Here is a 13,701-nt window from a genome sequence, read left to right on the forward strand (position 1 = left end):
CCCTACCATTTGAATGTTGCTGCAGAAAGTCTCATAGGCAGGCACATTTTCCAATCTTTTATTATTCAGTTTCGGTAAGAAGTGTGAATTGTAGCATCAGTTTACTGTTCTTAGCTAATAGGAGTGGTACTCGGTGTGGTCTTCTGTTTTAAGTTTCATAAGGTGCATGTCGGATTCTGTTCGGCATACCTTTTCTACAATGAGCAGTCATATGAGTTACTGTATTGACAATGCTCCTGTGACGTCAACAAGCTATTTTCACGCAGAGAACTGACACTCACTGAATATGTTCTCGTTTTCAGACCATCCTCTGTAACAACTAGAGATAATTGTGTGTAAAATACTCAGGCTAGATACCAGCAACTATGTCACATTCTTTCCCATTTTTATGTTCCTTTTGACAGGTTGTCCTGACCATGTCTCTGCTGCCATCTGATTATTAACTCTGTTAAATAATAAGCCAATCAATTATTCCAGTGTGTGTGTGTGTGTGTGTGTGTGTGTGTGTGTGTGTGTGTGTGTGTGTGTGTGTGTGTGTGTGTGTGTGTGTGTGTGTGGACAGCTAAACCTAGTGCTTGCAGCTGAAAAGAACACTTTCATTTAAGAAGCACAAGCTCATTCATCTGGATGCCCGACTGCTTTTTTGCTTTCAGTGGAAACCTTGAGTGAAAACATAAATATTTTAAGCAGTCTTCCACCTACTCTAACAAACTAGACTGATATTGCTTGTCGCAGATAAACTCAATAGAAATGTAATTTCTGGTGCCAGGTATGTCTCTCTGGAGGTTTGGGCCTGTCTCTTTTGCTTACTAAGTGGAGGGCTCTACATGACAGTGCAAAAACAATGGGCTGGAAGATTGGAGCTGATGAGATAGAATGAAAGTTACTGACACTTGAAAGAAATAAAAGGAGGGAAAAGGAAAAGAGTCTATCATCTGGCATTGTTTGACAATGACGACGGGTGTAGGGTAGGAGCAACAAGGGTGCACTTTTACCAGTATAACTGACTGAAGAGTACTCATTTCACAATGGAAAAAAATTCAGCGTCTTTGCCTCCATTGCCACAGGGTCCTCTTGTGCGCCACTCAGACTGTGGGGTGTTAAGAAAAAAAAACAAAACCACTGTCTGTGCTTTGAGAGCTGGGAGTACTTTTTTGTGTTTCTCTGGTTCCAATTCCATCATAATTTTTTAGTCCATGTTGCCTACATCTGTACGAAAGTACCCAGCAGCATATTTGGGGGGGAAAAAAATCTGCTCTTCTTTTGAGAGTAAAAGAAATAACAGCCTGTCAGGCTGTGAGTAGAAAACTAGTGGTGCGGAACAAGTCGTCCTTATTCTTTTGTTATGCTTTAAATGAAGCACATGTTTTTCCATAGAGAATCTAAGGCACAGTAATGGCCCTTGTTTTATAAATATATTTATAGGGGAAAAGCAAATAATCTGTATATGGCTAACAAATAGTTTAGAACTAAATCCGTATCTGCTCAGGCCTGTGTGCAAATTCTCAGGAAGCAGGTGAAAATGAGCAGGTTCCAGTTAAGCATGCACGGACGTCACGTTAAATAAAACTTCCAAGACAAATACAATGCTGTAGGAGGTTTGTATTATCTAAAAGCCAGGATCATCCTTCAAACATGTTATACAGTCTACACATATTTGACAGCTATATAAACTTCAGGTTATACATTCATAAAACAGTAACTACAGTATGTTCAATGATGAATCTAGATAATGCTACTTCACAGAAACATGTAACATATCGACATGAAAGGTAGTCAATACTTGTACAAGATAAGTTGTCCAAACTAGTTTAGTCACCCACACTGTCCACCCGTACACTTACATCACAGGGGAATGTCTGCTTTTGCTGAAAGATGCGTTCATTTATCTGCTCATTATTAACGGTACAAATCATTTCAGTGACCTGCTTGACCTCAGACGGATGACAACGAATGATAACACAATAAAAAGCAATTTTCAGCAGCAGCTACAGAGAGCTGTCACCGATATACGAAATCTCACGACTGAAAATTGTCCGGTGAGTGCAAGTATTAAACTGCCCCCACACTAGTTCATTTAAACTCATAATGGCATCTTTAATTACATATAATTTTCTAAAAGGCCATTGTGGCCACAAACCTGTGGTAATTACTGGAGGATTTGCTGTCGCCAGATTGATACCTTCGGTTTTCACTATAGAACACGAATTTATGGGAATGCATTTGTGAATATAGATGGCTTCTCTCAATGGACTCACTTCAGTAATTACCAGCACAGAGGAAGTCTTTTGTTGCTGTAAAGAGCTCCATCACTGAAAAGAGATTGAACTGAATTTTCTGTAATTCCAGTCAGTCCCATTAAAATAATATATTAAAGAAAAAAAAAGAAGCATCGCGTTGCTTTTAATTTCGTAACGTTTCGGCTGGGTTTTACTACTGTTTGTATAACAAAATGTTTGATTCTTATCTGCACCTGTGATAAAATGCCATTTCCTTGTTTGCTCTGATGCACACTACACTGACAGGGGGAAAGAACATGCTGTTTTTCATTCCTCTGACAAATTCGGATTTACGGTTCACTCCGCAACTTTTATCTGTAAAGGCACCCTGAACAGATGAACAGGGAATGTGAAATAGAGTTGAGCAGTCTTTATCATAAAAGAAATTCAACAATTCAAAAGATGAAAGAGGACCAAGACGAGCAGAGTAAATGCTTTAAAGGTTTTCTTCGGGCTGGAGGAGAGAAATTGGATTTATAGCTGTAAAACTGAGTGCTCTCACGCAGCTCTAATCAGTCAGACACCTTATTTTATAAAAACCACATGATTCTTCGCAAGTGTGTCTTTTTAGAGTACAAGGCCACCATCCCCTTCTCCTTCTCCCCGCTTCTTTCATCCTTCCTAAATGAGCGTGAGTCCTCCACCTCTCTGTGGTCAGAGTATGCTGACCCTCTCTGTGAGACCTTGCATATCTGCATCCTCCCCGCCGTCCTCGTCATCGGAAGCCTGCGCTGGAGGAGGCGGCACAAAGTGAGCAGGGTATGGCAGAGTGTGTTCACGGGCGTACATTTGCCAGCGGCTGTCATCGCTCTCGTGGGTAATGTAACGTTCCCCGAGCTTAGTCTCCAGTTCCCGCAGGTCGAGCCACGTCTGATAGTCCTGGGAATTGACAAACAGGAATAAACACGGTGATGAAATCTGAGTGTCGGAAATCGCAAAGATTTGATCGATACATGTGCAAATGCATTTGTTTGCGCGGGCACATGTACATGTGTGTACATAAGAACTAGAATGACACTGAAATGATAAATTATGCTTTCAACCCACTCGTGGCTACCGTGACAATGAATATTAATTAATCCGCTGACATTCTGGCAACAAAAAAACAACAGCAATAGCAGCCTGCTTTTCCACCGCTAAACATTTTGTTTTGAAGCAGGCATTTAAGCTGTGCAGTCAAAGAAAACACAATTTTTTTAGCTAATCCCCTTTCTGTTATGTTTTCAATAAAGTTAAAAACCTCCGGCCTTGAGCTGACCTTTCAACGCTCGGATTTGTGTGCATAGACCTCGGCTTTATTGTTGCAATTTTCTTTAAAAGCAACAAATTTTATTGAAGCAATTTTAAGGACTTAAATTGCTGCTCAGAAACTACAGTTACTAGCATTTACCACAGAAAAAGGGGCCTTTTCTTGTACGTTTAATAGCCAATAATAACGGATAAAAAAAAATTGTAGGAACGATAGAGTGGAACATTCATTCTAATGTGTGCCTGTGAGCAGTTCATTAATATAGTACCTGTAAGTATGCGTGGCTGAGACTTTTATCTACACTGTAGCGTTTCCTCATCTTAACTTGCAGCAGGTTGTTGATCAGGTCAATAGCTGGAAACACAAACGCATGCTTTTCAATAAAAATCAAACCACCTCTCACTCACACACACACGCACGCACACAGAAACCATCAGAGTTGTCATCTCTTTATCAGACCTGTTTAGACACTAAACCAGACTTTAGTTGTGGTAAAACTGAAGTACAACTTATCACAGATCTGATTGGTTGCATTCTGAAAACAACATTCAGTACTAGTCACTCTTTGCTGCCCTTTCTCATATGCACTCATACGTTTTATTTTTTTTCTCCACTACTAGGCAAAGGTGATGTTAAATAACAATTTTATATATTGATTACAAAAACCAATCCAATAGCTTTTGCAGGTATTGTAAGTGTACATCAACGTCCATCTCACGGTTGTGTTTAATAGGAGAAATCTCCTCTTTTGATTCCCACTCTGAGATTACCATCACTGGAGATCTGCTTCCAGGGATTAGGAGGATACATAAAGGCTGCGTTGTGGATCTGGTCATTGATATCTTCGTCTTCATTGAATGGGAATGTCCCGCTGAGGCTGACGTACATAATGACGCCGACTGACCACATGTCTAGTGAGCGGTTATAGCCCTGGTTTAACAGAACTTCTGGAGCCAGATAGGCAGGTGTGCCAACCACTGAACGGCGGAATGACTTCTCTCCAATGATACGGGCAAAGCCAAAATCACACAACTTCACCTGAGAGAAGAAAACAGTCAAGAACAGAGATACATGACTGCGAGGCATCTGGTAAAATAACAAAATGGCAGGAAATGTATATGAGCAAGTGCAGAAACCACATGTGTTGCAAACGAACTGGTTTGGCAAGTGTGTGTGTTTGTGTGTTCCTGTTTAGCTATCTTTGTGAGAAAATCTGCATTCTACTATACCTGTGAGAACCAAAAGTCATTTGTGAGGACACAAAAACCGGTCTTCACAAGTTTGAAGCCTTTTTGAGGCTCAAAATGTAGTTTTAGTGTCAGGGTTACAATTAGGTTATGGTTAGGTATAGGGTAAGGGTTAGGCATTCATTTTTAATGGTTAGGGTAAGGGGCTAGGGAAACCATTATGTCAATGAAGGTCCTCCCTAAGATCGCTGAACGGGCTTGTGTGTGTGTGTGTGTGTGTGTGTGTGTGTGTGTGTGTGTGTGTGTGTGTGTTTACCTGTGGTGAGGGATCGGCAGAGGCAAGTAGCACATTTTCAGGTTTCAGGTCACAGTGAACAATGTTCTTAAAGTGCAGGTGCCTCAGAGCTGCAAGAATCTGCATGCACACCAATGTCATGTGCATACCCAAAACCACGGGAGCAAGATGATCCGAAACAAAATCAAACACAGCAAAGCTTCGTTTTAGAATATGCAGAAATGTAAGGTTCAGTAAATGTTCATCATGACAGCAGAGGAAGCATGCAGCGAAACACTGCCGCATCAGAATGCCATTTTAGGCTTGTGGGCCTCTACTACCCACTCTCTACCGCTATGGGACTTTTTTGAAAATGCATACACACCTGCGTGATGAGGAACTTTGTGAGCCTCTCAGGCAATCTGCCTTTTTCGCTGGAGAGAATCATCTCCAGCATGTCACCGTGTAGTTTCTCCATGACCACAAACACTTTCTCTGGGGTTTCAAACATACACTCCAGGTTCACAATGCCCAGGTGACGTAAACTCTGAGAGATACAACAGAAGAGTGAGGGGAGTGTGGGGAGAAGGCGGACGATAAGAAAAAATATGTTGTGTGTAAAAAGATGAAATACCAGAAATAAACTGTGATAGAGTGTGAATCTAAGAAGCAAATATAAATTGGGCAAAACAGGAAGAACGTCACAGGAGGGGATAAACAGAAGGGACCAGACCGTGACAGCCAGACAGTAAACCACAGGAGAAGGAAGCAGAGAACAGAAAATTTATAAACTCGGTTTTGTCGGTTTTGGCAAACAATATAAATATTCCACAGAAGTCACACATATGACATATGTTCCATAAATAATAATGACTGCATAACTACATTTGTGTAAAATGCAGAGCTGAAGGGGGAAGTTCAGACTGACTAGTGCACCACTACCTCCATCTGCTGGGGGGAAAAGTTTGCCGCCCAAGAAGGTGAAATCAAACATACGTTGTTATTTTTCAAAATATATATATTTTAAACAGACGTTGTTAATGTGAAGTCTTTCCCTGTCACATATTTGGCATGAATGAAAATGTTAAATGGTTTTATACAGTCGTGTCATTTAGTTGAATTCTATATGCAAACTTTCATTTTTGCTCTTGTTTCAGAAGTTGCGATCACATAAGGAAAGGAAAAACAGTACTACTTATTTAAATACTGTCAATGTCTGTGAGGTAAAATAATTAGAAATTAATCATTTAAATAAGCAAAACTGACCTTTTTTAACAGTGTAGATTAAAATCTGGTTATTGTGGTACTACAAAGCACAGATTACTATTACATTATTACTGTCTCACTGTGTTTAATGGTAGTTTTTAATATTACAAATGTTTTTTTTACTTTCTTTCAGACATAATGAGCTTGGAAAGAAAGCATTTGGATTAAGTTTTGTGGAGACCTATTAGTATTTCACCTTTCATCCAAAATGCTTCTTCAGTTCTAAAACCAAAAGGTGGGGAGTCCCAGGTATTTAAACCCTTGTCTCTTAAGAGAGTCTTTGACCCACTTTTAATCGTGTGAGTCATCACATGAGCCGAGGTGTAAAAAAGAAAGTAAAAAAGGCATGGGTCATTTCCACCAGATGTTTCAGGTAAAACCACCGTATCATGTGACCTGTTGAGATCACCTAACACAGGTTGTGAGTGCGGGCTGAGGTGCTCGGGAAAGAATGTCAAAACTGTATTTTAGGTGGCTGACGGTGACCTCAATAGGACATATGACCTCTTGGCAAGGTCTCACAGTGGGTTTACCCGAAACCTCTGCTAGCAATGACCTCTGCCTTTTTCTCCACACCTTGGCTCATTTAATGACTCACATGATTAATAGTGGTTTTAGCACAAAATGCTTCTTGGATGAGAAGTGCAGTCGCTTTCTTTCCAAGCTTCTTAGACGACCATGATCTGAATGATTGAGAACCTACACAGACACTTTTAGACGTAATCATTAACATGATTTCTTCTGAGAGAAAGTCCAGTGAAATGCGTGCGTTTACCTGCAGGATGGCCACCTCATTCCTCAGTTGGCTCTCTTGCTTGGTTGGAAAACGAAGCTTGTCGATGACTTTGACGGCCACGTCTCTCCCCGTCTTCCTGTGCTTTCCTGAAGGGAGTTTGTGCAAGTAACAGAATGTTTACATTGTGACAGTAAACTGAATATACATACATATATACTCCATGCGCATCATTGTGGCAATTTGTTGCCGTGTTTGGTTTTCGCCAAACATGGTGCTGAGCATTATGGCCAAACATCTTCACTTTGGCTTTGTCCGTCTAATGGACATTGTTCCAGATTTCTTGTGGTTTGCTTAGATGCAACTTTGCAAACCTAAGCGGCGGTGCTTTGTTCTTTTTTTTATAGTTTTCCCCTGGCATCCCTTCCTAGCACATCATACTTGTTCAGTCTTTTCTAACTGTATTGACATGAACTTTAACATTTAAAATGCTAACTTGTAATACATATACGTCTATCTCTACACACCCAGATTTTTATTCCATTTTCTAACACTTACTCTGGACTAATGCTGGCATGAGAAACATCACTTGTGAAAACTGACTAAAACACTCCTTAAGATCTGTAAACAGCCTATTATGTGTCAAATCAGGTCAACTTAAAAACACATTTTAGCACAGTGCATAATATGCAGAGGTTGTGAAATACAATCTTGCTTCTTGTTAGCTTCAAACTTTAGACACCACTGCTTTCAGCAAAGCACTTTAACCATCAAATCAATGGACTGATCAATCCCATTGTCGGATGTAGGTCTCCATACCTCCATACACTACTCCAAATTGCCCAGATCCAAGCACTTCATCAGCAAAAATCTGGTACACTGTGCCAATATCCTGTAGGGATGCAATATTTCATGCATAATGCTTAATGTATAATTGATGTCAATATTGACAGAAATTACTTAATTTGACCACAAGTCATACCACATTCTCTTGGATTTGACTGTTGGACACAGATATGCTGATAGAAGCTTGTCCTAAAAAAGAAAAACAGTGACAGGAACAAAGCATAGGTTATGCAGTGTAATAGTTCTAGATTATGTCTTTTCATCTTGGCAATACAATCTTCCACAAAACAATTTCATCAACCTGTTTCTCAACTTACTGTGAGGCATGTTCCCCTCAGCTGGCGGTGCGTCCTGAAAGATGACTGGCATAAGGGCCTGTCGAATGGCGCTCTCCCATGCTTTTGCCACCTCACGTCCAATGCCACTGTTGGGCGCCACCTGGCTTGGGGAGGGAGGTGTCTGTGGGACAGTCTGGGGGTGGCTTTGGGTCACAGAGGGGAGGGTGTTGGGATCCTCCCCTACAAAGTAGCACATAGTGGCTGTGATAAGCTCAAAGCAGTGGGGATTGGTGCCTTGGGAGACGAGACTGAAGTTAGAAGCAGGACGCAACTCCAGGATCTCAGAAAGAGGGATCTCCTGCAGGTGGATGAATGAACGGGTTAAGCAAAAGAAAAGGGCTGCACACTTTAAATAAATCTTAGCTTGTTAAGACAAAAGTTGTCGTTACCTTGTAGTATTTGTTGGAGGTGTTATTCTGGAAAAGGATGATGCACTTACAGTCCAGACGCCAGTAGTGCCTCTTTCTCTGTTGGGGGTTGGAGTAGGGTGAGATGTTGGGATGGGACAACAAAAATGAGCGTGGTGTGGCGAGGACAGAGTATAAAGGATGGGGCATGGACCGGGGGGTAAATTTCAGGAATTAAAGGGGATGTCACCAAATGCCAAAGGAGAAGAAGGATGAAAAGGAATTTAAGCTACCAGATGAACGGGTGGGAATCGAGAGAAAGAAAAAGTGAACGAAGAGTGTTAGTTCAGCCAGTGAGGGGAAAAAAACAAGAAAAAAAACAAAACAAGTAATGAAAAGGTAAATAAATTGCCCTAGAAAGTCAAATATAGATTTTAGATCTTAAGAGAAAGAAGGCAGGAAATGGATTTTAGGTTGAAATTATTATATCTGCTGAGTGCTGTAATGTTTTCAAGGAGCTTCAGCCTCATACACAGAAATATTACGGAAAAGAAAGCAATAAAGTGCATGAAAGTGGGGACCTCATCAAGGTGGAAATGGCTGCACAACAAGCTGCTAGACGGAGAAAATAGATGTCTAGAAGGAATTTACTGCCATAAATCACAGAAGAGAAAGTGCAGAAAGTGAGTTTATGCATCTACAATAAATTTACTTAAGTCTCCAAGTGTTCCACTACTAGCAGAATTTCAGAGTGGTTCATGTATAGTTTTTAGAAAGAAGGCAGTACAGGAATCATGGGTAGTGTTTTTACCAGTGTGTCTTTATTGCTGTAGTGAACCATCCACCCTTCCTTTATAGCTGTGCTGGATCGACGGGTTGTTTGTCTCACAGACTGTACCACCCTCATTAAAGGGATGTAAACACTAGAAGGAAAAGGACAGCATTAAGGTAGTCAGCAGGTAAAATATGAGTTTAATTACATTTCTATCAGTCTGTCTATAATATTCTTATCAGGACTCCAAAACATCTCACACCTTTGATCTCCACTAGCTCCGTCCTGATTGTTGTCAGGTGAAAAGGAACCAGGGATGCTGCAGGCCTCGTCCGAGTCATCTATTGAAGACTTGTCAGAGCCGTCATACTCGCTGCTAAAGTCCATTGGAACCTCGGGGTCCGCAGTGGGACTCAACATGTCTGAGCCAAAAAACAAACAAGAGACGGGTTTAAGTGCAGCTTAGCCTTAAATATACTATGAAACAAATGCTATTACCATTCGTCTAATTCTAAAATGCTACAGAAGCTAGTTCACTTTGTTGCAAACCAACACCAAGAATACTTACCAGAGTTACTTCTGTTTTCTGAGAAGATAAAAAGATTAGTATAGTGAGTTTCAGAACTGTTAGATAAAGTGTTATACTCTCAAGTAATCTGACAATGGAAACACGTGTTATCAAATCCATGCAGGGTTAACAGAGTAATACACACACACACCACAAAAGCTAATACATTCATCTTTACTCACCTCCAATGGTCTCGCCAAGGCAGTCATTAGGAACTTTGTATGCACATCGTTTGTGGCAGTTGAACTTACAATCTGAGAAGATTGCAGAAACAGTTCAGGTAAACCAGAAAGACCAGTGAGCATTCTGCATCCCACTGAAGGTCATACAAAGAAGACACTCTCTTCAGCTGCGCTCACCTTTGCACTGTAGCCCTTGTCGGAAAAGTCCTCTAAGAAGCCTCTTGCAGTACTGGCACACCGTCGGTCGAGTGTATGAGTGAACAGCGAACGTGTGGGGCACCTTTACCTTGCTCATCAGCATCTTGTCGAGATGAACTGGTCGCCCCGTGTAAAAACGCCGGGCGTCGCTAGCTGTCCGTGGCTGGCAGAATAAATAGGAAACAAATTTTTAGTGACAGTCACAATTGTTGAGGTGCTTAAATCAAAACCTTTGGAAGCTATTCACCCTGTAGCCAAAGTAATGAATTACTTCATTTTTGCTTATAGCCTCCGAACCTTAATAACTGTTGATTTGATCAGTGAATTTATCAGCAAACAGCTGAGTGACTCTATGGAACATCAGCAAGTGCTTCCCATCTACCCTCCTACAGCCCACATTATTTATGTAAGCAGTAGAAGCAGTATTAAAGTGGCCATGAAGTAAAATGTGTGTTAGGGTTACTAGATTTGGACACTTGAAGCTGTGCTGTAAAACGGAGGACCTGTAATCACTAATTTAATAAAAAAGAAAAAAAAAAACAACCCCAAAATGAAAATAAATCAGCAGATGCTGCAGGTGTATATGGAATGACTCAGCTACTCACATCTAGAAATTACAGAGCCACACTGTCCCTATTCACAAAAGTCCCTTATGAGTTTCTTTTTGCTCTGTTTTTGTTTTCAAACAACACCCAAGGGAAATATGTGACTCCTTAGCTGTTGAATGCGAAACTTTGTTCACCCTCGAGTCGCTGTGCATCTGTCTGTTCTTTTTTGTTGGACGGAGTGTTTACACTGTTTTCAGTTCCTTCTCTGAAAACATATTCCTATTGTAACTAAATTTCCAGCTTAAAAAACACAGGAAGCTGTAGTGTTGGGTGATAATTAACTCGTCACATGTTTATGATTTTATCTGGTACATCATATATATGCGTGCCCGTGCCAGCATGTGCGTGTGTGCATGTGTGGTCTCTCCAATTAGACGCCTTTCCTACTTCTTTTTAAATTGGGAGCCAATAACCAGGGGAAATCAGTCAGTGATAAGTGTTACTGCCCATCTAATTAAATGTTTTTTCTACATCTTCTTTGCAAATAGAGTTGATGAACTGGGGAAATCAGCAGCAGTAAGTATTATAGCCTCAACGGACCTAATCTGTTTACTTAAAGTTCACTGATATTGCAGTGCAATGCCCATTTAGCGGAATGCAGTCAGACAGGAAGAGTTTCAGATGAATATCTCAAAAGCGACAAGACTGCTTGCGTACACAGAGAAGGAAAAAAAAATATTGCTTAATGAAGTTTATTGAAAAGTGTTTGGGAATTAGGAATGTCTGAGGAATCTACTCAGTGTTTCAGAAAATGTGGCACTTGAAAGAATTCTAAAAGTGACTTCAGCATTATGTGGATAAATGCAGCAGTACCATTTGAGTGTGTGAGCGAATAAGACTCGCTTCTTCTGCGCAGGTGGAGGCTGTCCCAACGCTGTACACCGACTCAGTGGTCGAAAGGCGCAGGGACTGGCTGCTGCTCAGCGACGTGGTGGACAGACGCCGTTTGCGAGCCCCACTACAGTTGTTCGGGATGCTGAATGCACAGCGTTTGTGGTAGTTTAGCCCGCAACCTGCAGGGGGCAGCATGCATCCAAGAATGAGGGAGCAAAGAGATGGACCATATTTACTGAGTGTTCAAATTTGTTTCACCATATGAGCGTCTAGTGCTATTCACACTTCTTCTCACTATTTTCCTCACCATCACATTTCAGTCCTTGTCTAACCAGCCCAAACAGCATTTCTCCACAGTGATCACAGAAAGCCGGGGCCCGGTACGAGTGCACATTGAGCGCGTGGGGCCGAATCTGGAAATCTTCAAACGTAGCTGCCGCTAAAATAGATAACACGTCACATTAGGATAAGATACAATCACGGTATTGTAAGGGAGCAAAATGGAAAACGATTAGATGAATGAGATACAAATGGGATGGAAAAATAGATCAAGTTTCTGACTGTGGACACAAGGGAAATTACAGCTTGAAACAATGAAAGAACAGATTAGGGTAGTGTAAAGTAGGACCTGTAGTAAAATAAGCAGATAAGGATGAAAACGATGAAGTAATTAAAGATAGATAAGACAAATGGAAAGATGATTTTGTTTTTGATATGGTTATCTTATGAAGAGAAGAGAAGAGAAGAGCTTACCAGAGAGCACTACCTCCACCAGATCTCCCTCCTGGATGTCGCTGGCAGCTTTAACTAGTTGTAGTATGTTGTTGGTAGATGTGTCATGCTTGAACAGCAATATCTTGTCATAAATGCCATAAAAGCCGCACTCTGGGAACTAGTAAACACAAAAACAGAGGTTAGGAGAATCAACTGCAGCCAAGGCAGAATCCTGATTAAGTCATATTTCATTCAAAATAATGAATGACAAAGAAATGACTGAGCTCTTGAAACTAGAAAGATGATGAATTGACATTTACTGTAGGACAAGACAAACTTTATTTAGTCATTCCATTTTTTAAATTTTAAATAAAATATACAAGGATAGCATTTTTATGACCCTTCAAGGAAAACAAATCTTGAACATTGTGTCCACTTTGATCCCCTTTAAAGACAGACGACTGAATTTCAAGCAAGGCCTCATTGTTGCCAACACAGACCACTCAACACACCAGCCTATTTTTAATGCTACTAAAGAAAGTATCTAAGGGTTGGCTGTTAGAGTTTCTGCTAGCAATGCAAATTTAGTCCATTATGTACTTAAAACTACAACTTAAGTCACCTCGTTCCAGTTGCCATTAACAGTAACAAGATCTGTTATAGGAATCTCCCGCTATTATAAAGTGTGAACATGTCTATGCATGTTCTCAAGCATAACTTCTACTGTATGTCTCCAACTAATTCTCGCATGCTCTGCTATGTAACGCTGCAGGGATATATAACCGCCAACACGCAAACACATGCTGATGCTATCGCTGTTAAACAAGAAACACAAGCTGATTTCCACAAATCAAGCAAGTCAGTTGACATGGAAGGCAAGACAAAGGAGAAACTTTATCCCCCTTTGCCTGTCAGTCGCACAATGGCACACACATGCGCGCATAGGTGTTTCCATGAAGTTCTTTCAGAGATATGAGGGATGAGCGTGTCAATCAGAAGTCAGCAGAGCGAGGGAGGCTGTCATAGGGAAACCCTGCTCTCTTGAATAGTTAATGCAGTCTGGCTCACTTCAGTGGCCACACCACACAGGACACCAAAGAAAGAGAGTGAGCAGGACCTTTGTGTGCTTTTATAATAATTTGTTTTTTAAGTAAGCATAAATGAAACCAGAAAGATGAAGAGAAACAAATATATAAAAAAATAAACACAGACACACTCTTTGCCACTTCTGGCTAAGTTCTAATCGCTTACAGAAAAGGGAATCCAGGTCTCCAACTTGAAACAACACAATGACACACAACCACCA

The 13,701-nt window shown here is 40.8% G+C and overlaps 1 protein-coding gene across 2 annotated transcripts in view; it reads right to left on the reverse strand.

The window, feature by feature from the left end:
- Positions 1 to 1,587: 1,587 nt before the first annotated feature.
- prkd2 (protein kinase D2) overlaps positions 1,588 to 13,701 on the reverse strand; it is a 30,727-nt gene continuing 18,613 nt past the window's right edge. The window contains exons 3-20 of one of the 2 annotated variants that reach the window (XM_087850985.1): positions 12,435 to 12,573; positions 11,989 to 12,120; positions 11,661 to 11,860; positions 10,219 to 10,402; positions 10,042 to 10,113; positions 9,860 to 9,877; positions 9,554 to 9,713; positions 9,331 to 9,442; positions 8,562 to 8,639; positions 8,152 to 8,470; positions 7,971 to 8,023; positions 7,808 to 7,880; positions 7,031 to 7,137; positions 5,375 to 5,536; positions 5,032 to 5,130; positions 4,299 to 4,566; positions 3,797 to 3,882; positions 1,588 to 3,158 (exon numbers count right to left, since the gene is read on the reverse strand). In XM_087850985.1, coding sequence (XP_087707111.1) covers positions 2,934 to 3,158; positions 3,797 to 3,882; positions 4,299 to 4,566; positions 5,032 to 5,130; positions 5,375 to 5,536; positions 7,031 to 7,137; positions 7,808 to 7,880; positions 7,971 to 8,023; positions 8,152 to 8,470; positions 8,562 to 8,639; positions 9,331 to 9,442; positions 9,554 to 9,713; positions 9,860 to 9,877; positions 10,042 to 10,113; positions 10,219 to 10,402; positions 11,661 to 11,860; positions 11,989 to 12,120; positions 12,435 to 12,573 — 2,487 coding nt within the window. In that variant the 3' untranslated portion in view covers positions 1,588 to 2,933. The remainder of the gene's footprint in view (positions 3,159 to 3,796; positions 3,883 to 4,298; positions 4,567 to 5,031; positions 5,131 to 5,374; positions 5,537 to 7,030; positions 7,138 to 7,807; positions 7,881 to 7,970; positions 8,024 to 8,151; positions 8,471 to 8,561; positions 8,640 to 9,330; positions 9,443 to 9,553; positions 9,714 to 9,859; positions 9,878 to 10,041; positions 10,114 to 10,218; positions 10,403 to 11,660; positions 11,861 to 11,988; positions 12,121 to 12,434; positions 12,574 to 13,701) is intronic. The other variant, XM_035909776.2, reaches the window with a different exon arrangement.

Source organism: Neolamprologus brichardi, chromosome 14 (assembly GCF_056152115.1).
Source record: "Neolamprologus brichardi isolate AB-2024 chromosome 14, ASM5615211v1, whole genome shotgun sequence".
Classification (NCBI taxonomy): Eukaryota; Metazoa; Chordata; class Actinopteri; order Cichliformes; family Cichlidae; genus Neolamprologus; species Neolamprologus brichardi.